Source organism: Ptiloglossa arizonensis, chromosome 10, assembly GCF_051014685.1.
Source record: "Ptiloglossa arizonensis isolate GNS036 chromosome 10, iyPtiAriz1_principal, whole genome shotgun sequence".
In the NCBI taxonomy this organism is placed as follows: Eukaryota; Metazoa; Arthropoda; class Insecta; order Hymenoptera; family Colletidae; genus Ptiloglossa; species Ptiloglossa arizonensis.
The window spans coordinates 10574295-10597689 of NC_135057.1; the positions used below are offsets into that span (position 1 = coordinate 10574295).

A 23395-nucleotide genomic window follows, 5' to 3' on the forward strand; every position below is an offset into this window, starting at 1 on the left:
TTGAGAATTGCGAACAATGCAAGGACAATGGACAGAGAAAGGGGTAAGCAATAATCAGACGAACAATTACATAACATATTCATTGATCTCGTATCATAATATAATATTATCTGTTTTAAACAACACTAATATATATATGTATATATATATATATTTCTGTATGTCTCTCAATTATAATCGTAGATCGTCTTATCGATGTTCTAATAATTACAAAAAAGAAAAAAAAAAAAAGAAATTGCTAACATGTTTCCAAAAATATGAATATATCTCCTCGCGGTATCACGAAGTCGAACGACGTCCCAACGCGCACGTAACAACATTGCTGGGTTTATAGTTTTTTTTTTTTTTTATTATTTTTAGTTCCTTCGCAAACAGTAATAACTCTTCTATTCTCCTACTCAGGTAAAATGCAATGTAAATACGTTCTCTGAGGAACGAAATTTCGAGCGGACAGGAATTTCGAACGGGAGACAAATTGAAAACGGAGGACAACGAGAGGGCGCAGATACTCCGCAATGGTAACACGATATTCTCATTATCGTCGACGAGTTTCCTCGATCACTATATTATCTGTACATTTAATTGGACATCAGGCATAAAGCTATCTATGAAAATCGAGACCATCGCGGAGAAAACAATCTCATATTGCTGATAATCCCGCGATTGTTCGGGAACATATCCGAGGAAGCGATCAAATCCTTTCGGCACTTGTAAGAAAGAAAAAAAAAAACACAAAAAAAGAACCACGAAGAGTTCGAGAAACGCAACCCGCTCGAGGAACTTTCTCAAAAGGTACGAGAACAATTTCATCCCAGGGAAATTTTCAAACGGAAACCGTGAAATTTTATTTTCGTCGGAGATCGAAAAAATTGTGAATCGCGCGTCGAAAAATTTCGGTTCGACGACACGGTTAATTCACGAACGATCCCGAGTTTCTTTCGTTACTCGGGATCACCGTATTAAAATGAAATTTTCAATAGTTTCGTTATCTACCCAACCGTTCGATAACGGATAGACTCGACAACCTTGAAATCCATTATCGAAGATAATTGGATCCGTAGCGTTCGCGGCAAGCTCGTTATTCGCACGATACTTGAGAATCTCCGCGACTGTGTAAAAGTTTGGTAAAAAAATAATTTTCCAAATTGAACGGACGATTTCACCACAACGGCCACAAGTTAAAATTCGCTTCGAAATTCTCTTACGCTAATTCGATCTTAAAATTGAATTCTTCGTCGGCCTATGCTATCGAGTATTATAATTTAGAATACGTGCTACTTAGAAGTTAATCGCTCCTCGCAGCACGTACGATCGAAAGACTTTGCGTTTCTCGAAACACCGTATTAATTGAGAGATATCGATTCGCTTAACGAGAACACGAATAACGCGAACGAATCGCGTGCGTTCAGCACCGAAAGGATTACAGAAAGCCGCAGAAGCATTTCGACACGGACGAACCGCGCGCGCGATAAAACTTAACAGCTATTAGGTAAATGTTGGTTAATGTCGTTAACTAGATAAAGAGCGGTAATAAAGTTTCCAACGATCGTTACTTTCATTTCGTGCATCGATATCGAACAGTACGAGCGCAACGAAACATTCGTGTCAACAACATTATTACAAATCTTCGTTATCCTAACTAGATTCACTTTCACAAAAAAAAAGGTTCTATTAAAAAAAAAAAAAATGAAAAAGTGATCGAAGCTCTATAAACGTCGCAGCGATACATGATAACGTTGCTCGCGAATTGTTTTCTCTTTCCATCGATAATAATATATCTCTCTTTTTCTCTCTCTCTCTCTTTCACTCTCTTTCTCTCTCTCTCTCTCTCTCTCTCCTCGTCTATAATCGCGACGCAGGCACGCGTCAGATTGTCCTAATTAAAAGGTCTACGTATATAAGGCACATCGTTGTTCCTTTTGGATCACAATGAACGGTGCGGCGCGTAGTGTTCTGGTCCAAGTAATTGCCTCGTGGAAACGGACAATACCCGTGATATTATCGTTATATATATCATCGTCTTCGTAAATAAATAGCAATTTCCAGCGAACTATCGAACAGCTCGTGTGCAACAATTGTTTCTTCGACGAAGAGACGCGAAAGCAACGCGCGAAGGTGGGACAAAGACTGAGAGGACAGAAATTGTCAACAACGGTGCATGCTAAATGTGTAACAATAATTCTGGCGTGTGTACGTGTCTGTGTGTATGTGTGTTCGCTTCCAACGTATCGTAACTCTTATTTAAAAGAAAAAAAGGTGAAAAAACCGGGGTTCTAAGGAGAGAAAAAAAAACGGTGTCTATCCGAAGGGGGACAAGAAGGTTTGGAATAAAAAAGAAGAGAAAGTATAATATTTCGTAACCGATATAAATGCTCGACCTTTCGGTCTTTGTCGTCGCGCTGTCATCGAAATTGGTCCTTACTGTGTTAAAAAACGAGAAGAAAAAAAAAGACAAATGCAAGTGGAATCCTCGAAGCGACGGAATGATTTCGAAAAAAAAAAAACACGAGAACAAAGTATAGAACAGAACTGTTTATATATATGTATATATATGTACCGGGTGTCCCGTGTGGTCAGGGTCGTTGTTGCAAGAGTTTCGCTCAAGGTCCAAGCATCGTTGGTTTCGGAGTTCGAAGAGTCGCGATAACGCGAAATAAACTTTGTTGCTAGATAACTTATCGCGTTAGGTCGAGCGTACACGGTGGACACTGACGCTGCATAGTTGTAGATACCGATACCAACCGCGGTGGAACCACATTTTCGATATTACGGCAATCGCGTGCAAGAGGAGTTCCACGCTCCTCGTTCATTGAATAACAATTCCATCGACGATTCCCCGTTTTAACGATACCTGGACACGTACCAGCTCGGTTCGACGACCACCGTACCGTCCGGGCGCACCTTCGTATACTCGGGGACACCTCAGGGTACGATCCGATTCGTTCGTTGAAATTATTGCTAGCAAAAGGCACTGGGGGTGATTTATCCCTCCCTTCGATGGCGAGCAGAAGTCGTTCGATCCCGAACGTGGAATTGCATCGTGGTTCACCGACTCGCGAGACACTCGGTCGCGAGTACGTACGTGTTTCTCATCGACCCTCTCGAGGCGTCCAAGATTTCGGGCTTCTCGCGTGCCCGTTGGAGAGAAAAAAAAGGAAGATCGACGAGTCGGTCCGCCCGGTGTTTCGCCAGGTTGGTGAGTCTCTGCTCGCCGGTCTCGGACTGTCCTTTTTCGACTGCTCGGTCGAAAGATTCATTTTTTGTTACTTTTTCTTTTCTTTTTTCTTTTTTTTTTTTTAGCCACGTCCCCCTCCACGGGGAACGTCGAAAATCTCGGAGATCATCGAGGGGGTTGATTCGAGCGACTCGACGCGACACCAGGGGGGGGATACGGATCCGTGTGCCCCGTGGATCGCGCGACAACTCGCTCAGCCGTGTCTTCCTTTTCCCAAAGCTTCGTCGCGACGCTCGTAGGCCCTTCGAGGTCTGTCCTCGGTTGGTTCTTCGTCGCTGGGGCCCCAAACGCGCCGCTCGGTTCGTTCGAGCGACGCAGCAGGGGGGTTTAACGAAGACGACGAGGACACGCGACGCGAAGGGGGTCAGGAGAAAGGGGGGATCGTTTAAATTTGCGCCGGCTCGACGTAGTTCGCTGGCAGCATGCCGTGTCGGCCCGTGCGCTGCACCAGACCGGTCATCCAGCCCTGGTCGATGGCGATGCAGTTGACGATCAGATCACCGTCGCAGAAACTCACCTCGTCGAGGTCCTGGGCCGCGTAGTCGTACAGCGCTCTGTACACTCTCTGCGAACGGAAACGTGAGGCTGTAATCGTTCGTCGAGATGGAACCGATTTATTGGGGATGAATGTGGTAGGTAACTGTGTTACAAGTTACACTGTACATAAATATTGAGAGGTAGAATCGAGTTAGGTAGACCTTATCGTTTGGAGTTAACCTTTGTTGAATCTAATTGTAAGGTTACATTGTTGGATTAAAGAAGGTTAGGTGTGTACACTCTTTGCAAACGAAAAAGAGAGGATGGAAGCGATCGAGTGGGGATGAATGTGGAAGGTAACTCTGCTACAATTTAAGCTATACGTAAATGTTGAGAGGTAGAATCGACTTGGGCAGACCTTATCGTCCAGAGTTAACCTCTGTGAAGGTTAGACAAGGTTAGACGTGGACGGTTGAAGACTTTTTATAGATGAAAATGGATGTAAAAGAGTCTATCGACTCTTGTTTAATTTTTTCAAATACAATATATACGATGGACGTGACTCCTAGGTAGGTGTTTGGAAAGTACTTACCCCAACGTTGGTGGGTGGTGGTGGCGGCGGCTGATGCTGTGGGACGTGATTGTTGTTCGTGGCCGGCGTCAACGATCCGTAGTAGTCGTTCACAGGGTCTATGTCCGCCACCGAGCCGATTTTTCTGGTAGGTGGATTCGTCACTAGAACGAGTCATCATCGCGTTTAGATAAAACGAACAACACCGAGGCGTGTCCTCAAAGTAATTCGAACGCAATGTTCGTTGAAATCTTCCAGCGTACCTTTCGACGGAACCGTGCATCGCAACGGACGCTTTAGAGAAACCGTCTACGGTCGAACTATGCGATAATCGTGCGCTAAGCACGTGTCGAGCATGGTGTCCGATACGTACGTATAAAACGACGAATCTAAACTCCGGAAGTGGTTACGAGTGAATTTACGACGAGTGCGTAACGATGAATAATAGAGAAAAATCAAAAAAAAAAAGAAAAAAAAATTAAAACCAAAATACAAAAAAACAACAACGAAATGCAGGAGACAATTAATAACACGAAACAGAAATACTTTTCGACCAACCACCGTTAAACACAAACTTTCTCGATTGTGTTGTTATTATTATTATTATTATTATTATTTCACACAAGGGGAAATGAAACACGGGTAGAAATTAAAAAAAAAAAACACATACACACAGAGACACGTATTCCACGCGTTAGGCACGTAACAATCAGCGTAATGCGTTAGTGTCCGACTCGACGATAAATTTTACACAACGTTGCTTCGGGAAGATAATAATTGACGTTACAATAGGAGTGGCCCCAAGTGTGTCTACCTATCGTTCGAACTAATCCAATTAAAAGGCAATCTATTGAAACCAACCATTGCCGGTTGCGCAACGCAATGGCCAACCCATATGGTCGTTCGTACACGAAATAAATGAGTCGAGGGGGGCAAGACGCGCACCAAGTGCATTCAAGTATCTCGCTATCGCGCACTGGACGCTCCAATTTATCCCTATCGCTCGAAATGTATACAGTTTACGTTCCACGGGAAGAAGATCGTTTCTCCAAAAAATGTAGGCTACCTCGAAGCGCGCGCTCCGTCCGACGTTTCTCCGTGAAGTCTGTAATTACTCCCTCGATCTCCACCGACCCGTCCCCCGCCCCCCACCAGTACGTAGAATTTTTTTTTCGTCCCGATCGGAGCGATTCTAGAAACTAGGACGGGCTCCTTTCTAAGCGAAGACAGAGAAATTTTGTACAGGAAAAAGTTTACCTAACGAGGACTATCTTTCCGCGATGTAATTTCTTCGCGAGTGCAACGGTGCACGCGAGCGTGCACTTTTTCTCCGCCGGTAAAAATAAACGACACGGAGATGCGAGCGCAAGGTGTGTTTAATTTCCAAATCGGTGATAAAAGGGTTACGCGCGTTTCGCTACGATGAAGATGTTTCAATTTTCCCGTCGGTCGAAGTAATCGATGCAGGTAACACACTTGCGTCGAGAAATTCGTATTTAAATCTTCAGTGCTTTAAGAAAGTAACGCATACAATTTTCCGTGTCTTGAAACACTCGTATTTAAATTTATCAACCGTGTGCACTGAAATCCTTCCTTTCTTCGTAAACGTATACTTGAATTCGTCCCTGTATCGAAAAATGAGTCGAGTTATTGAACGAAGTCGAAACGCGAATATTGAGATTTTTCTCGTATCACCTTGTTCACCGTTCGAGATAACTTAATTCCCAGAATTGAAAGGAACGAGCCTGCAGGATGATTTACAACGAACAGAAAACGGTCGATCCGACTCCGACTACGCTGTTGTTGCTCGAAGGCAAACGACAGCACTAGCAGCCCCGTAAAATCGGCGTGAACTCACCTGGTCCCTTGTCGCTCGTATAAATCACAGTGGTGGCCGCTTGTCTGGCGGAATAAGGGCTCGGTCTCGCCTCGCTAAGGGGATCGTAATCGGCGATCCTACCTGGTGTCCTTTGCACCGGCGAGCTCGCGCTTCTCGCGGCCGGTGGATTCGCGTTTACGCCCGATGCTGGCGCGATCGTACCGTCCGTGTACTCTACGTACTCTAAATCCAACAGACCACAAGCTGGCGATATATGCTCCGAATCAACGATCTACGCTGGGAGAGCTGGTCACTCGAAGGCGAGTCTCTCTCCGCGATCTAACAACGAACATCGCCCGGTTGACGATCTCCGAGTAGTTTTCTTTTTCTTTTTTTTTTTTTGAAACTTTCCACGGAAATGTCGATGCTCCAGTTTCGTGAAAATTGAAGATCGTCGACCGAGCAACGATCCTTGTACGTGAAACCAGAGTTCGTGAGAGAAATACTGGATTGCTACGATATCGATAGATCAGAGGGACGTTTAGTATTCTATGGTGAATCGTGATCGTTCTTGTTTCATCGATTCTCGAAAGATCGTGTGTCTCGTTTTAACGATTATACCTAACTTTAACAACAACCGGATAGCATTCGTACTTGTTCGAACGTAGATCCAGGCAGTAAAATCGTGATAATGTTCTTGCGTTTCGTGTTGAATCTCCGGCAAATAACGGACGACTCGGTACAATTGGAACTAGATATTAATGACAGTCGTTAGAGGTAAATACGATCGTTAAAACAGTTCCAGTGTTGTTTGGAAGTTTGTCGTTGTGTACGAAGATCGAGAACGTAACGAGAAAGTGGTAGGAAAGTACGCGTTGAGTAAGCGATAGAATTATCATGCTGGTGAATGTGAGAAGAGGTTTGTAATTTTGTAGAAATTGATGATTACGAGTCAAGGCGGAAAGTACTGGCTGCTCGAGGTCACCGAGCAAGCATTCCCCCTCCATACTCCTCGACTCCGCCTCTCGTCCCGTAGCTCCGCCCATTGCGCGGACACCACTTGGAAAATCACGAAAATGGTACTCGGATGACCTTGAACGACCAATATTTTTTTCCTGGACCGAAGAACACGTCGTCGCAAAGAAAACTGGTATACACTGCGATCTCTTCCTCGGCTACGTGTGGTTTGAAAACGGTTAATGGAAATTAAACTTCAACGCATTCGGGGATACTTTCAAGCAGGTTTCTCTACAGTTTTGTGTTAGGGGTGTTAAATTTCAAGCATATTTCTCAATGTTATTACTCGAGCTCGAAACTATTGTTCTACGCTACTGCCAAACTTTACAGCTCAGAGTTCAGCATACTTCTGACAACACATCGAAACGAGTAACGCTTTCGGTACAACCTCACGGTGCAGCAACTTTACGGTGCTTCGATTACTCGCGTGTAATTACTTTCTCCGCGAGGGACGTGCACATTCAACGAGAGATGCACAAAGTACGGCAAAAATCGCGGTACAGGATAATTCCCCGTGCGAAAGTAGGTCCAAGATCGGTACCACGCGTCAGATTTCTTCGTCGAGAAAAGTGACCTTCGAACGTCCCCAGCGTGACGAACTTAAAGGGACTAGGCAGTCGAAGCGTACTCGAACAATCTCTGCGAATTAATTCCAAATAACGGAACTCCGTAGTATCTTTTCCGCAGAATGTTTACTCGTATCTCGGAGTATAGAAAAATATTTATTTCGTTGTACAAAAGTACGCGTAAAAATAATTGCACACAGCACGCGGTCGAAGAAAGCCCGGTTGGTCTTACAGCGATCCAATTTAAAAACGAAACCATCGAAGTTTCCTTGGAGATGGTTATTCTAGAAACGTGTAATTGCGGACCGAACCTATGAAGAAAAAAAAAAAAATCAAACCACATAATTCTTAAATCATCGTCCACGGAACGACGAAGTTTCACGAAGGGAAGAAAAACGAGAAAAAAGGAACCATAACTCGGAAACTTTCCGAGAAATGTCGCGCGCAAGTTCCACGTGGTTCCGTATATTTTTCTCGATCGAACCGAACGTTCACGCTCGAATTGTTCGAGCCTCGTCTAAAAATAATCGATTTTTCGACTGCCTGTTGTTCCCCGTTGCGCGACACGGCTATCGGACGTCACGTGTACGTACGTTTGTGTGCACCGCGATTTCCGCCACACCCTGTACCCCCCCACAAGAAAAGCGCAAGCCAAGCATTTCTGCGTAATCTCATAAGCTACTTGGTATTACCGATCGATGAGCGAATCAACGCGTTAAACATCCCATCGATAGCGTCTATGGCACGTTGTTCGGCAGCGCGTTAAGAATAATCTCGATGGATGCATTCGTTCCCCCGTTCACCCCCGGTGTCAGAATGGAGATGCAAACATTTGAAAACGACAAGAGAACGGGGTGTTCACAAGAAGAGTAGAAAACCTTTCGGACAGGATCACGAGTGAGAGGTGAGGCGGAGGCGGAGGTGGAGATGCGGAGTCCGGAGGTGGTGGGAATAAAAGCTTGACTCACCAATTTGTTCGCCGTTCTCGCCGGTCATCGTCCTTTTCTGCTCCATGATCGCCTTCTTCTGGAGCTCGCCGTGGTAGGCGACGTTCGAGATGATCTTGCTGTTCTGCTTGATCCGCAGCGTCTCCGGGTCGTCCGCCACCTGGGTGAACTTCCCCTTCGCCTTCTCGAACTCCGCGTGATATTTCACGTTGCTCTGGATCTTCGTGTTCTCGGCGATACGCTTCAGCTCCGGTGTCTCCGCCATCGTCGTGGCTTTCGCCTTTGGTATGTGTCTGGAGAAACAACACGGTATGAACGATCGTCGTACGAACGTTTCAACGAACGAGATTTTTATTTAGCAGAGAACGAGGGTGGGTACTTCGAGAGCGTTTTTAGGGAGATCTTTGAGAGAAATTTTATAATCGTTGATCGATTGATGGAGAACCTTGCACAAGGTTTCTGGACGAGGTATGTTTTTACAGTATAATCCTTTTAACAAGGATGTCTCTTGACACCCGAGTGCTCCAATAGAGACACTATCGCCTACACGTTGATTACTACACGTGTTTTTCGTATCGATTGTATTCGATTTCAAAGGGTGAAATTTCTCGTAAGTGACAAAGATCGAGAATAATGTCGAATACGAAGATAGTTTAGGCGATAATAGAGGACGTGGACGACATCAGTGGTAGACAATCGTATCGATTCTTTCGCAAGAAATTTCTAAAATGTTCGATGAGTCGTTGTTCTTCACGAGTAGCGTAATTGGGTCAACGATTTATCGAGGAAATTCGAGCGAGATTCCCTTCGAAGCACGGCCAGATGGTCGTTACGCGCGTAATTGCGCAACCAGCAATTAATCGAAAGTCCCTGTAATACCGATGCCGGAACAACGCTGAAAATGTAAATCTAATTGCACGTCGAATTCCGCTTATCTCGGTATCTTTACGCGTCGACGCGTTAAAAAGAAGCGACGTTGGAAGTTATTTCACGAGTGGAGGTGCAACCCTATCCGGATCGCGATCGCATGTTTTATCCAGTAAGCGCACACGCGTATACGCGATGATTCCACGAGGGAATTTTTTCAACGGGCAACTTCCTCCGATGGGGAAACTATGGAAATCGCGGACGAGTAAGAGTTTCGAGTGAACGACAAGCGGTCAATGACGCTGCGCCGTATCGCGAGCATCCTTTGCGAAGCAACGTTGATAACGCTCGCGCAGAGACGAGAACGCGGAGATCGTCGAGTCACGTACCGAGCAACCATTTCTCCGCAATTCGAGCAAATCTGTACGCAATTGTTCACGATATTCTCGAAGAAATGAATCGAGAAGGTGGTAGAAATTGTTTCCCTACGGGGGTTCGTTCGTCGAAGAATCGAGTTCAGGAATACGTTAAATGCACTCGAGCACAGGCGACCCACCCACCTGTTTTCGAAATCGATTTTCTCGAAAAGGAGACCAAGCAGGAGAAAAATTCACTCCAGACTCTCGATGTATTTTTGCAAGACGTATCCTCTCCGATCGGTTTTCCATCGCGAAATTTCGCAACTCTGGGTATAAATATCCACCGAACGCTGTACACGTATTCGCGATATCGTTATCGACTTGAACTCCGCATTTAATCCGAACTCGTTGATCCGCGTAATATTTTCTTTTCTTTTTCGGGTTTTCTTTTTTTTTTCTCTTTCAAACGGACACTCTGCACGCAACGTTATCGATATCGTCGTTAAGCCGTGCGTAATTCGGCTTAACGGCGCACGGTCGCGCGGATAAATTCTATCCGACGAAAAACATCGCGGTTAATTCGACGCCCAAGGTCTTCGTCGGTTTACGGTTTCGAGATTCCGCAAATTTCGTTCGGTTTGCCGACGAGGTGGAAATAAAAGCTGGTATTATCGCCGAGCGGATGGAAGAGCGCGCGTTGCACCTAGACGCGAGCGGCGAGTATCGAGCGGAATGGTATTATAAGGTCGTTGGCAAGGAGCATATTAATTAGGGGTGCAAACTGTGAGACGACGCAATAAACGGGTAATCAATGCGCATAAAGCGAGAAAAACCACAACAATGGCGTACTAATTGCTCACGCTCGTGGCGGCGCACGTGAGAAAATTTCGTTTGGAAATTCACCACGCCGTGACGAGGAATTCGACGTTTATCGGGACTTCTTCGTTTCTACGCGATGAGAAACATTTTCAACAGAACTCGAAAGAAAACTCCATTTACGGGACCAGGCTCGGATAACTATAATAGGAGTACGCTGGAAGTTGAAACCGATCCTTGAGAGTCAAGCGAGAACGTGGCTTTACCAGGGCTCCGGTAGCTTCGTTGGCAATACCGAGTGCGCGATAGCAATCTCGACGGCTTCAAGTGTTCAATCGAGTGTTATTTTTCACTATCTGCACGATACTTGGGAAATTATCAGTCCGCTGACAACTGCTTCCATGGAACTTTCACCGTGAAAGTCCGCGGTATCTATCCTCCGCGAGGATAGTTTTCGAAAAAGTATTCAAGAATATTTTTTTTCTATCGCAGAGATAATTCGATGTTCGATCATTGAAAAATTTGGCTATTGCGTATAAGTGAGAATGTGGCTTCAGAAGCCTTCTACTCGACGCTACTCTTGATCCTTCTAGGTGCTCGAGTAGCAATTTTGTCGAATCGGTGTATCGTTCGTTTAAACGAGTACACGTTGCAGGTTGTTTACAATTTCGTGTCCGGTAATTAACAAAGTCGTAACGAAAACGAAAGCGAGGTAAGGTCACGAGGAGAAGCGAGCGTAGTCGAGGACAACGTGTAGCGTAGTCGCATCGCAATTAAAAGTGCAGATCGGCTAATCTCGCGACGTTAATAAGCCGATACCGTGCCCGGCCGGATAGAAACGTTTTGCAGAACAAGCGATTCGATATAATCGATACGAGTGCGTATCAGGACCGAGATCGACTCACACTCGTTCGATCGACGTGTGTGGAATCGTATTTGGACTGCGTTGAGGCGCGTATCGACGAGGTTATCTGCGTGAGAGCGATGCATGCAGTGGCGTAGAACGCGTTTACTCGAACCACCGTGTTCCGAGCGAATCGATCGCAACGAAACCTCTTTTTTCGCGTTTCGACGCATCTATCCGCCCGTAAAAAGGATTTCGATCTTCATCGACGATATTTACAGAGGTTGGATCCATTTTGCAAATATTTCGAACAATTGCACCGCGAGTGATTACGAATGAAACTTACCCTTGAGCGAACAATCCCCGTGTGTTCGATTCTCGTAACCTGCGCGACGTATAGATATTACAGATTAGGATATTATCAGGGCGATATAGGACGTGTGGGTATTACAGCTTAGGGCATTGTAGGACGTATGGATTACAGCTTAGAGTATTATAGGACGCGGAGATATTATAACTCGATTATAGAACGTATAGATATTGGTAACCAGGAATTGCTATATGCGATACTGTTCGAACGATACACTCTAGTTCGCGAAGATTTAAAGTTTACTCCGATACAAGCGTCGCAAAGACGCGCGATATTCCATTGTTCGAACATCTTGCGCGTTTCTTTGTAAAGTTGCAACTTGTATTTCTTCCTTGGAAAATTCGCAAAACAGAAGTCGCGAAATTGAACACGCTCCGAACGGTGACACGAAACGCGCGAACATCGAGTGAAATCGGTGATTCGAGCGGCGCGTATCCTCGTTAGAAGCGGAGGAAAGGTTGGGTTTCACCTTGTTTCGCGGGTCTCGCGTACGCTCCTGCGTTTCCAAGCGGACGACACGGGGCCACGCGGCGCGTGTGTCCGTGTGTGTATCCCGCAACGAAGGCGCGAAGGTAAGGCGAGTAACTTCGTCTCGTACACGAGCGTAATCGAGATTTGTGTCACGAGTCCGTTTCCCATATACGGTAACCATAACGTTGTCTACCAGCCGGTAATTGTGCCAGCCGAGTTACGTAACGCGTCGTTGCGCCGTGTACGAATAATAGGTGTACACTTCGGCCACCTTTTGTCGGGCCCGGCTCGCGGAACACCGCCGTCGCGTTTCTATGTACACACATTGTTCGACCGTTTAATGGACGGAACGTTTTTCCTTACGCGCGCGACGGATTAAATTCCGCGTCACTTCGCTTCGTTGATGCAGCGGCCCGATGCATTTCGCCGGACGGTCGTGACATTTAATCGATCGAGTAGACCACGAGATGCTGGTGCCGCTCGCTGTACTCGTTGCTCGACTCGAAATAAGCGAACAAGTAGCGCTGTAGTATCTTACAGAGCGGGTAAACAGTGCTGTATATTTTTATAGAGGGAACGAGTAGCGCTGGGGTTGCTTACAGAGTAAGAAAGTAGTGCTATAGAATCTTACAGAGTATGTTGGTAATGCTGTCGTCTCTTATAGAGTGAGTAGGTAATGCTACAGTCGCTTATAGAGTAAGTAAGTAATGCTGTAGTTTCTTATAGAGTGAGTAATGCTATAGTGGTTTATAGAGTAAGTAATGCTATAGTCGCTTATAGAGTATGTAAGTAATGCTGTATTCTCTTATAGAATGAGTAAGTAATGCTACAGTCGCTTCTAGATTAAGTAAGTAATGCTGTAGTTTCTTATAGAGCGAGTAGGTAATGCTACAGTCGCTTATAGAGTAAATAAGTAATACTATAGTCGGTTATAGAGTAAGCAAGTGGCGCTACGGTATTGTACTTTACACTCGTTTGGAGATCGTTAAATGTCCGTGTTCCTGTTGTCGTTTATTTTCGCAACGAATCGAGCCCGAGCTTAGAACGAAACGGATGAATGAATTTATATATGGAAAGGTACGTGGGTGGACGCATCGACCAAAATAGGAGAGTTTGAAAAATCCTGCGCAGAAATTGCCGTGAACCGTAGACGCGTGATTCATAAAACGGCGGAATATAATTTATTCCTCGCGTTGTAACGCAATGACTAATCGGTGCGCTGGTAGATACTCGCGAACGTTATGTCGCGGATACACTTGAACTCTCGTTGCATTCTTATGCGGTTTTGCATACGATGCATATCTAATAAAAGGAGCACGGGGAGAATTCAACGAGCCGCAATGAAAGCACGACTTACGACCGATTTGTCAACGGGCCCGATCCCGACTCATTTTCCGTTTTCATTGTTTCGGTGGAGATCGAGGGAAGATTTTTCGCCGTTGTTTCCCGCGGATGAGCGAATTTCCCGCGGATGACGAGAAACCATCGTGGTTCTCTCGCGCGAACGTAGACCGTATTGTCCGGTCACAATAGAACGTATCGTATTCTCGTCGACGAAAGCTTCTTTGGATTACAAGGTGTTTACAAGCACCGATAGCGAACACGTGATTTATCGAATCGTGTCGCGCGCATATGTATCCGCGAGCTGTTCCCAGCCAATGCACCAGCGGAGATAATGCAGCCTGCACCTGGTTATCGTCTCACCGAGAAAGCGGCGCCGTTTGGAATCGATACGTTCGCGATGCCACTCGAGGACGCTAGTCCGATATGCAAATGCACGAAACATCGCGTTACGGTGCACGCGACTACCAGTAGACTCGGAATTCTCCGACTTGGTTTTCCAATCGAGATCGTGAATTATCATTGCCCACCGGGACTCGGGAATTGTCCAACGACCCTAGAATTCCTCGAGCGACCGGGAAAGTTTCGCGAGTCGAGAAGTTTCCCCAATTTTTCCAACCGTTCGAGAAACGTTTAACGATCGAAAACATTTGCGAGCCGTAAAACGTTCGACGAGTATTCCAACGACCCGAAAATCGCGATCCAAGAGTTTCTCTCGACGGTTCGCGATTCTGCGTTCTCGGAACGTACCCCACGGTTTAACCTACATCGACGACCGGCCTGATAAATTTCTCGCTTTGATAAATGAAACGCGAAGACACGCGCGGTTCTGTACGCCGTTCTCGTTGCAGACAACAAAAGGAGTTCCAGGAATCGGTTGCAAAATCGTGTAATTACCAGCGCGCGTAATAGAACAGGTATCGTCGAGTGCCGCGCGGAGAACCACAAGGTCTCCTTTTTCCAGTGACGTCTCGCTGGAGAAATTTTTCCGCGACTGGTCTTATTGGATTCCGTTACTGCGGTTAAGTCGCGAATGGCTTCGGAACTTGGCGCAAGCGTCCCACCAACGGAACGAAACCCTACATCGACCGCATTACTCGAATTCCAACGAAGGCCGAAACGAGATTCTTGCTTTTTCACGCTTTATCCGAGCGCGCAAAAATATCGAGCGGAGCACGTACCGGCGACTCGCTCGCCGACAAATTAAAACGTCGAACCGTGGGGGGAAACGCTCGATCGCTCGGGACGCGATTAATCGAGCCTCAATTAACGTTATTCGGAGACGGATATGGTATACCAGCGGGTGTAACGAGTCGAAAATAGCAGCGCGCGTCTGGAATGGAATCTAAGAGACGGTAATTGCGCCCGGAATATGCAACAGGCCGCTAAGAAGAAACCGATCCGCGAACGCAATCGTCGATTAGGGTAATTAAGACAGTGACGTTTTCTCCGGTACGAAAATTCTCAAATGTCGTCGACGCGCGTATCGAACTGGGACAATATAATAGGTGTATCGTTTATCGTCGAAGCTTAGAAAATTCATCGGGAAAAAAAATGATAACGAAGTCGTGGTTGAATCGTTCCGCATAATTTAGAACGAAATTCGCAACTTGGTCGAGAACGGTATCGGCGTAATTGAACGTAAAACGCGCGCGGAAACGGGACAGCGATGGACATAAATCGTTGACATTACGGGCTTTAAACGTCGAAATATCGTCCGAAAGCAACGACACAGAACGCATAAAGTCGCGAACGTAGAATTTATTGCTACAATGTAGCCAGCGGTATACATTGTAACGAAACACCGAACCGTCTATCTTGTAGCTTCAATTCAGAGAACGCGATACCGATGTAAATTTTTCCCAGACCTAGGGAAACTTCTGTCGCCGCGAAATATCTTAATACGTTAATTAGAGACCAATTACCATTACACGCGCACGAAAGTGTTCTTAATCGGTTTCGAAAGTATTCGCGATAACTCAACGTCGATATCAGGAGCAGCAGGAAACACATACATATATCGCGTTACTGCTTTGAATTTTCCAACCAGATGGAAAAATACCAGGGAAACTGAATTCCGGACAAAAGAGAACTCTACGTTGGGTTCTCTCAATTCCAACTGAAAAATTCCACCGTATGGAAATTCCAAGGTACAAAAATTCAATTACGGTACAATTTCACCGTGGAAAAACGTTAAGTTACCGGTGATACTATCTTTCAAACCATAATACAATCTTCCAAAACGGATAAAAAGAATTCCATCCGCCTTGAACGGTTCGATATTTCGAATCGTTCCACCGTGAATGTACCCAACGACTCGAATTCACCGTGAATCGAGTATAAGTTTTTTCTAAACGAAAAACACTGTCACCCGTTCGAGACAGCGTCCTCGTAATACGCGATCCGTCGCGCGAGTCGGAGCTCAACGCGTGTGACACACAGGGTTGTAAAATTACATACGATCTCGCTCGGCTCGGTTCCATGGTGGGGTTCAGGAGGTGCATTGTGGGACAAGGTCGGTTCACCGTAGCCATGCAGTCGGGTCACGCTACGCTGGCCACCCCCTTTTACTGCTAGCTGTTAAATCGTTCCAAGTTAAAACTGCAACGCGACAGACGGCCGATGTTTCCGGTCCCCTTTTCTTCGGTAGGAGCGGTTCTCACGTACGATAACCCGTCACGCGGTTTCGGTGTTAACGTCGAAACGTCCACCGGGCGGCCATCTTCTCCCCGCGAGGACAAATCGCGTCTCGTTACGTTCCAATTACGTCGAGCTCTTACGAAAATTCTCTATTGTCGCGAAAAACGCAATCGCCTCGCTAATTGGCCCTTGGGCAATCGTTTCGCGATCGACCGAACGGAAGATCGTTTATCCTTCGTGGTTTGCGTCCACGACCACGATCACGTTACCAAGACTCGGAAGATTAGGCCACTTGCACTTGTGTGCCCTGAGAAACACGAATTTGAGCAACCTTTGAAAATTCTACCGATGAAATTTTCACCCTGTGTTCGTGATGCGAATGTGCATTGAATTCTATTGAATTTTATTGAATTTCTCGAGTCGGTAGAGTTTCCGTGGAAATAATTCGTCCGCGCGACGAGGAGAATTGCAAGGAGACTACAAAGTTGGCGATTCTTTCTCCTGGGGCGTCGAGAAAATAATCTTTCTTCGTTTCCTTGGAAATGATTCTTCCGGACGAGCAAGTCGCGGTTATCAATTTGGTTCGTATCCGGTGTCGAGCGTGTAAAATTAAGTAAACGGGGAGAGGCTCGTTCGCGGCGAGCTTTATCTCCGCGTTTCGTTCGTATCGAGATTGGGGTCGTCGGGAAACGGAAATCTGCGCGCATAATTTCGAGTGCAACGTTTCGCGGAAAATATCCGCGCCAGGAGGGCGATACTTGTACCGTTCTCGATACAAGTGCACTCGAGAGCGACTTTTATCGAGTATCGCGGGTCGGTCGGGTGGTCACCGTGGAAATGATTCTTTTCGGTGGCGAGAATCGAGCGTATGCGATCGAATAATGAGCGTATGCGAACAATCTCGACGCCAGAGCGTGTTCGCGCGGAATACGCTCGGGACTCGGAACCGATATCGCGGTAAATTTTACGCGGAAGCTAGCGTTAAACGGTTTAGAGAACAGACACGCGTACACGCGTAATGACCGACCGTTTTACGGTTCTCGGGTTTCTGCTCTCTCGGTCGAGTATTTTGTTCACAGTGCCGTGTCTTATTACGCTAATCGCGACATTTTTGTCCCACCCCTCGCCCCTCGAGCTCCGTCGGCGGAAGTGTGTCCGTCAAAGGCGAGAAAAAGGAACGAGGGAAGAAATAAAAAAAGAAAAGAAGAAGAAGGGAACGGACAAGCGAGCGACCGCGAGCGAGCTCTCGAGTTCCAACGTTTCGTTCACCGTGGCGAAACATCGGGAGACCCTTCGAATTAACAAACGGGGAGCGGGTACGCGTAATGATCCGCGATAATTACGGTGGAACGTTTACGAGCTACGTTTCTCCCCGTTGTTTTGAGGTGAACCGCACGCGTTGCGCCTCTCCGACGAACCGAGAGGAAAACGAGGGGAAGTGAGTCATTCCGCGGTGAACCGATGACGATTCCGCTCGCTCGTGGATGACATCACTGCCACGAGGGATTTATTAAAATTTCGCAGCCGCTCGATCGCGCCCGCCGACGCGAAAATGGGACGAGGGCAGGAACCGGAAACGAAGAAGCTCGACGAACGAGGCGCGGAGCGAGCGAACGAACGAGCAACGATGTGACGCAACGGATCACGGCTACAGAGAGACGGGTAGGCATTTTGTTCGCACGAAAGACGAGCAAGAAGATTTATTCTCGACGAGTACGGTTCTTCTCTTTTCTTTCCTTTTTTTCTCTTTTGTAGAAAAATATTTTCTTCCACGATTTTTAAATTACTCGACGAGTCAGCGAGTAGAAAGTCTATCTTTCATTTTTTACGCGTGGATGCATTTCGTTCGTTTCCGTATACGTCGCATCGCAATTTCACTCGGTCCCCCGACGCGTACCCGCGGAGGAACCGTGGCGGACGGCGGACGGCCCTCCTGCTATGGGGACCTAGACCCTCTGGGCCGGGGCGGCCTGCCGTGGAGAGGGCCGGTACCGCAGCGTACTCGCGGACGACCCGCTGCGGATCTGCGCGGACCAGCGCGAAGGAAGTCGATCTAACCATATATTTCGATAAATTAATTAAGTAAAAAATAATTAGCTTTTTTTCTTTTTACACTTTATTTACCCTCCCACTACTCCCTCTACAACTTTTGCTACAATTTCTCCGAAAATTCTCAGAAAAGACGTCATTTTCGCGGAATTCCGAAAATTCTCAGAAATGACGTCATTTCCAAGAAGTGGCACGATTGGAATACCTCCTCGCACATCGTGTTCTCCTGATAACAAAGTCCCAAAATGGGTGAAAAATTTTTGCCAAAGTTCAGAAACTCGTTTAAAATTCGCGCCTAGAGGAAATTCTTGGAAATGACGTCATTTCTAAGAAGTGGCACGATAGGAATACCTCCTCGCACATCATGATCTCCTGATACCAAAGTATCAATTTCGGACAAAAATTTTAGAAAATTTCTGAACTTTTGTTACAATTTTTCACCGATTTCGAGACTTTGGTATCAGGAGAACACGATATACGAAGAGGAAACCGTTCGCCTTCGCAGATTTCGCAATATTTTGATGTTTATTTACAATAATTATTAACAAGCATCGTAGGACCATAGTTTAAACAATTATTAACAATGTCCTGGTATAAATAATAGCTTAAAAGCTATCAATTTCTTGAAATATCCGCTTAAATCGTACAAACAAAATCGAAGTAACGGAAAGTCACCTTCTCGAGGGTATAAATAGAACCGCCGGCTGCCGAAAATTTCATTCGCCCGGGAGCCTCCGCGGCGGACGGAGCTCCCCTCTGGGGGAGCTCTGCCCTCAAGGCGAGGGTGGCCCGACGCGGAGAGGGGCGGAAACGCCGCGGACCCGCGGCGGACCGAGCCCCTCCTCTGAGGGACCCTGACCCTCAGGGCAAGGGTGGCCCGACGCGGAGGAGGACGGATACGCCGCGGAGCTGCGGCAGGCCCGCGGAGGACCCGCGGAGGACGGAGCTCCTCCTCTAGGGGATCCGAACTCTCCGGGCCAGTGTGGCCCAACGCGGAGAGGGGCGGTACCGCGGCGTATTTTCGCGAAATTCCGAAAATTCTCAGAAATGACGTCATTTTCGCGAAATTCCGAAAATTCTCAGAAATGACGTCATTTCTAAGAAGTGGCACGATAGGGATACCTCCTCGCACCTCATGTTCTCCTGATACCAAAGTCTCGAAAACTGTGAAAAATTCCAGTTAAAGTACAGAAATTCGTTTAAAATTCGCGCCCAGAGGAAATTCTTGGAAATGACGTCATTTCCAAGAAGTGGCACGATTGGAATACCTCCTCGCACATCATGTTCTCCTGATACCAAAGTCTCGAAAACCGTGAAAAATTCCAGTTAAAGTACAGAAATTCGTTTAAAATTCGCGCCTCGGGGAAATTCTCAGAAATGACGTCATTTCCAAGAAGTGGCACGATTGGAATACCTCCTCGCACTTCATGTTCTCCTGATACCAAAGTCTCGAAAACCGTGAAAAATTCCAGTTAAAGTACAGAAATTCGTTTAAAATTCGCGCCAAGAAGAAATTCTTGGAAATGACGTCATTTCCAAGAAGTGGCACGATAGGAATACCTCCTCGCACTTCATGTTCTCCTGATACCAAAGTCTAGAAATTGACGAAAATTTTAGCGAAAGTTCAAAAATTTTCTAAAATTTTGGTCCGAAATTCAGACTTTGGTATCAGGAGAACATGATGTGCGAGGAGGTATTCCAATCGTGCCACTTCTTGGAAATGACGTCATTTCCAAGAATTTCCTCTTGGCGCGAATTTTAAACGAGTTTCGAGACTTTGGTATCAGGAGAACATGATGTTCGAGGAGGTATTTCAATCGTGCCACTTCTTGGAAATGACGTCATTTCCAAGAATTTCCTCTTGGCGCGAATTTTAAACGAGTTTCGAGACTTTGGTATCAGGAGAACATGATGTGCGAGGAGGTATTCCTATCGTGCCACTTCTTGGAAATGACGTCATTTCTGAGAATTTTCGGAATTTCGCGGAAATGACGTCATTTCTCAGAATTTTCGGAAAAATTTTAGCAAAAGCACCCTCAGGGGCAGGGGCGCCCGACGCGGAGAGGGGCGGAAACGCAGCGCACCGAGCCCCTCCTCTGAGGGACACCGCCCCTCAGAGGAAGGGTGGCCCGACGCGGAGGAGCTCCGTCCGGCGCGGGTCCTCCGCGATCCCGCCGCAGGTCCGCGGCGTTTCCGCCCTTCTCCGCGTCGGGCCACCCTTGCCCTGAGGGTCAGGGTCCCTCAGAGGAGGGGCTCGGTCCGCCGCGGGTCCGCGGCGTTTCCGCCCCTCTCCGCGTCGGGCCACCCTCGCCTTGAGGGTAGAGCTCCCCCAGAGGGGAGCTCCGTCCGCCGCGGAGGCTCCCGGGCGAATGACAATTTCGGCAGGCGGGGTTCTATTTATACCCTCGACAAGGTGACTTACCGTTACTTGGATTTTATTTTATTTGTACGATTTAAGCGGATATTTCAGGAAATTGATGGCTTTTAAGCTATTATTTATACCAGGACATTGTTAATAATTGTTTAAACTATGGTCCTGCGATGGTTGTTAATAATTATGGTAAATAAACATCAAGATATTGAGAAATCTGCAAAGGCGATCGGTTTCCTCCTCGCATATCATGTTCTACTGATACCAAAGTTCCAAAATCGAAAATTTTTTTAAAGTTTGCGATATTTTCAGACGTTTTTATCAACATGCTCATCCTCGTGGTATTCCCTTTTCCGTTTTATGTAATTTTTTCGAGTGTCGATGTTCGTATCAGTGGAATATCATAGCCCAGCGAAAGAGGAAACTATATTTTTATTCATGACGTCACGATTACAGGTACATGCGCAATACATTTGTACGGTGTTGATGCAAAAGGATGTAAGAAAGATTGGAAACAACGATATCGAAACGAGCTGGTAAACACACGGAGCTTAGACGTTCGATGTAACAACGTAAGGCTTGAATATCCAATACCTAGCGATACAGGAATGTTATTAGCAACCCGGGAAAAGAATTTGTCGGGATTTTGAGTGTTTTCGAGTAACAGGATAACGTTCGTGACGTAAATATCGATCACGAAGGAGAAACAACAGCATCGATTAAGGACTTTGAGTGTAAAGCTAGTAGCGAGTGAAAAATGTAAACTTTCTTGAATATTTATATTTTCCAGTAAGAAATGAAATTGATTAGAATTCGTACAGGGTTCGCGTGACGTTGAATTTGAATTTTGCAGTAACAGGAACGAAATTGGGACTTGAAAATTGCACCAACAGCGACTCGAGAGTGGAATGTTTCTTTTCGATTAGAGTAATAGGTGTTCGTGCAACAATGTGGATTGAACACTGCTTGGGAAAAACAACACGGTTCATCGTAACGACCGTAGGAAAAACTAACGATAAAAAAGAGAAAACGGAAGAAGGGTGGTGTGTAGAACACGTGTTACCTTTAGCCAGAGGCCTGAGGTACTTAATTCAACGCACGTCACTCGGCACAGAACCCGGAACAAGTGTTCACGCGCATTCATACGGGACGTTACGTTCACGGAGAACCGTTTCGCTTAATTCGAATCGTTTTCGCGGGTCAACGACGTGGGAAAAACATCTGCTTGGACGTGGAACCGTACGATGAGCGCATCGATCAGGTCGAAACGAGTCGAATTAACGGGACGTTAATTCATTGAGCGAGTAACACGGAAAATCCTGGTAGAAATCGTGCGCCAGCTGCATTGTAATACGCTCGTTACGCAATTACCGTAATTTTATAACCCCGCGGAATGATTTTTCGGTGGATGGGCGCGAAACGCGGCCCGTCCATTGTTTCGTGGTTCGTGGAAACTCGGAAAAATCGTATATCTTTGTTTGGTGAGCGGACAAGGAAAAATAGCGTGGAAAAAAGTCGAACGGTTCGAGGAGCTTCAATTTACTGCGACCGCGGTACTTCCGTGGGTGCAGCGATGCAGTTGCAACGTGCAATTGTACCCCTTGTTTCTTTTTTTATTTTTTTTTACAAGTAACTGTGCTTTTCTTTTTACGCGTACGAATTCCTCTGATCGTTCCGCGTAGAGGAAATCGGGACGAGTATCTTTAAGATTATTCTCGTCTGCGAAAGAAATTTTTGTTTATTTACAAACATTTTCTGTTCACGATCCTCGATACCTTAATAACCTCGATATTTTCGTTACAGATATCGGAGAATCGATTCCCAAGAACGAAAGGAGGGAATCTCGACGAGGAGTTGCAACTGCATCGTACAGGTGCATCGTTGCACTCGCGAGGGGTCAAAGGCTGTACGTACGTCTCGTTTGTCGTTTAATTTTTTTCCACCAACGCGTGTCGTCCTCTGTGCGACCAGACGAGCGACGACTTGTCCCAGTTGCTAGAATCACCCTATATACGGGCTTATAAAAATTAAATGAACGATGGACAGACGCGAGAAAGGGGGAAGATAAAGAGCAAGGGAAATGAAGGCGCGGGAGTGCGGAGGGCGACAGGGGTGGAGGGCTACCAGACGAATGAATGAATCTCACGACTCACACGTGTTCTGCTGTGCTTATTCGGCCCATCTCGTCCGATTCGACACGCATTGCTGACACATGCACTGGCCTCTGGCTCCTGCCGCGGAACACGGAGCTCGTTCGAACCTTGTTCGCTATGCGTAATTTGCAGAACTGTCCGAGTACTCGCTCGTTCGTCCGAGGGTTCGACTAGCTCGAAGATATTCGCGTGCTTTGAACACCCGACAAAATCGAGTCGCTGGATAAAAAGTACGAAAAATATCGCGATGCACTTGGAAAGAGAGTTCGATCGTTTTATCGGTCGATTTTTCCTGTCTCTGCTTGAAAAAAAAACAGCTCGTAGAATATTTGTTTTAAATATTCCACGGTTCGTAGAATATAAATATTTCGTGGCGGTGTAAAGCTGATGGAAACTTGTAATCAAGACACAACGATCCAAAATATAAATTCAATAGTCCGGTCTAACAAACTGGTTCGTAATTTCAGGTACTTCGGGCCCGT

At 46.3% G+C, this 23395-nt stretch overlaps 1 protein-coding gene across 2 annotated transcripts in view; it reads right to left on the minus strand.

Moving 5' to 3' along the window:
* Window positions 1-61: 61 nt before the first annotated feature.
* The window catches only part of LOC143152467 (LIM and SH3 domain protein F42H10.3-like), a 41270-nt gene continuing 17936 nt past the window's right edge, over window positions 62-23395 (minus strand). The window contains exons 3-7 of one of the 2 annotated variants that reach the window (XM_076322656.1): window positions 8654-8925; window positions 8378-8422; window positions 6142-6345; window positions 4305-4447; window positions 62-3800 (exon numbers count right to left, since the gene is read on the minus strand). In XM_076322656.1, the coding sequence (XP_076178771.1) occupies window positions 3621-3800; window positions 4305-4447; window positions 6142-6345; window positions 8378-8422; window positions 8654-8925 (844 nt within the window). In that variant the 3' untranslated portion in view covers window positions 62-3620. The remainder of the gene's footprint in view (window positions 3801-4304; window positions 4448-6141; window positions 6346-8377; window positions 8423-8653; window positions 8926-23395) is intronic. The other variant, XM_076322657.1, reaches the window with a different exon arrangement.